Genomic DNA, 2,333 nt, shown 5'->3' with positions numbered 1-2,333 from the left:
GTGTTAGTCGGATTCTCTCTTTCATAACCGTCTATGCAATCAAATGGGGAGTATTTGGATTTTAAGAAAAAAAATAATCATATTTTACAATCACTTCATTGTAGAGAGATTGAACGGCCAATACCTATCTCATTCACTTTAACCAGTTACTGCCGAACTCCAGAAGAAGCGTATTAAACAATTTGGCCAGAAAGCTAGTCCTTTCAATATCAATCAATTTAAATGACTCTCATCTTGGCAAAAAATCTGAAACCTGGAACTTTGCGAAGGAAAAATTCTCATGTTTTGTCCAGCACTGTACATTCAATCTGTTCACGGCCGTATTCAAGGTAGTTAGGATTCATCATTACGTTTGGGTCATCTTGACATTATTCTCTCTAGTTCTAGAAATTTAAACATTTTCCTTTGATTTTTTTTTCTGTTCAGACGGAATAGTTATCAAATATTTAGCATCGTTCACCAATCACAACCATGTTATACAACCTCGTAATGAAATTTCTGATCCTGACTGATTATCTGTGAAAGGAATACATTTTAAAAAATCAGTATGTAAAATCAAGTTATGCACCATGCACGTATTTATCTTATTTTGACATTGTGGCATAGAATGTTACATTTTAGGTTATGAAATTAATTAATCCTGTATAATCAGTTTTCATATTATGAACTCATAAATCATAGTATTCACCTAATAGACAAAATAATAGAACAGAATCAGTAAGGAACTTGTTTCTCATTTTGAAGATTGTGTTAAAGATGGCTTTTGCTAAAATTTGGTTTGCTATGATTATCACTATATTCCTTTATTCAATATTTTGCATATTTGTGATGGTATCCTGCCAGGATGCGATTTCGTCAAAGTTTTTGAAAGAACACGTTTTGTGTGACTTGTCAGATAGAATTCAAAGGAAATGTTCCATTGAAATTGAGAATTCTCGGAGTCTAGTAGATTGTATGTTGCTTTGCGGTTCAGACAAGTCTTGTATTGGAGCCAGTCTGGATAAGAATGGAATGTGCTTTCATCACAAAGAGTGTCCTTTTATCTCTGGCTGTACAATAAAAAACAATGATCACATTTATATGACTAAACATTGTGCTCATGGGACATGGGACTTGACGACCCATTCATGCAATTGTGTAGATGGTTTTTTCGGTGAAAGATGTAAACAGTGTCACAAAAAATGCAAGGATCTTCTCGGAGAAAACTACAAAACAGGGGCACACCGCGTTTATCTCGATCCAGATCACAATGGGTTGAAGCCTTTTCTTGTTCTATGCAGCCTGGACACATCGAAATCTTATGCTCATTATACCATTTTAAGAAACGATGGCACGACGTCTTTCAACAAAACATGGAATGAGTACGTGAATGGTTTTTTTGATCACCATTTCCACTACTGGGCCGGACTATACGCCTGGCACAGACTCTCCAAGGTCGGTTGCACCACTACTGTCACGATATACTATTTTCGTTCGAGAGACAATAATCCAATTGTTTATCGAGTATATCGCGATTTTAAAGTTTCAAGCGAAGATACACAATATAGATTTACCACAACAGGCTCGTTTGGCTTAAAGAAAAGGAATCCTCCACCTGGAACATATTTTGGTAACTGTCTTTCTCCAATACAAAACGTTCCATTTTCTACCTGGGATGTCGACCACGATGAAGACGCAGACAAAAACTGTGCGGCAAACGCTGGATCTGGCTGGTGGTATAGGGGATGTAACAACTCTTGTAACATGCTGGGACTTGGACTCCAGTACTGGAACACAAAGCCTAAACATCAGCTATTCTCTTTAATTGGGGTGGACATGGGTCTCTTCTCATCTGAGCTTGGACTGTTCAGCGTGTATATAAGGGACACTTGTTAATCACGCATTCCAAGTTGATCGTGAGATTTATTTTTCATGCCTCTAATAATCTTAAACACCATAACGTATATGCATTCAACTTAAAAATAGTCTTTGAATTTTCAATATCTATCAATTTTTTTCATGTATGTAAGGGACACTTGTTAATCACACATTCCAGGTAAATTGTGAGATGTATTATTCATGCCTCTAATAATCTTAGACAACATAACGTTTATGCATTAAACTTAAAAATAGTCTTTTCATTTTCATCTGTGTTTGGATTATTAACCATTTACATAGAAGGCAAATGTTAATCACACATTCTAGTAAATGTAAGAGCATTATTCATGCCTCTAATAATCTTAACAACATAAGGTTTATGCACGAACCCTCTCCCTTCCACTTATTGGAAAATCGTCACATTTGTTACGATGCAGCCGTCACTTTTCTCATCCAGATTTCATTTCTTTTTTTCT

General features: G+C 35.8%; 1 protein-coding gene across 1 annotated transcript; it reads left to right on the top strand.

Annotated features, from left to right (window-relative positions):
• The first annotated feature begins 756 nt into the window (after positions 1-756).
• Positions 757-1,891, top strand: LOC144969249 (angiopoietin-related protein 4-like). Its single transcript, XM_078908360.1, has one exon. It carries the CDS (start codon positions 757-759, stop codon positions 1,873-1,875), a length of 1,119 nt encoding a protein of 372 aa, XP_078764486.1. The 3' UTR covers positions 1,876-1,891.
• Positions 1,892-2,333: the final 442 nt, after the last annotated feature.

The sequence above is a fragment of the Berghia stephanieae genome, chromosome 3 (genome assembly GCF_034508935.2).
Source record: "Berghia stephanieae isolate SIO BIC M18660-M18661 chromosome 3, UCSD_Bste_1.3, whole genome shotgun sequence".
In the NCBI taxonomy this organism is placed as follows: Eukaryota; Metazoa; Mollusca; class Gastropoda; order Nudibranchia; family Aeolidiidae; genus Berghia; species Berghia stephanieae.
The sequence above is the reverse complement of the archived record's forward strand: the minus strand, read 5'-3'. Positions and strand labels throughout refer to the sequence as shown.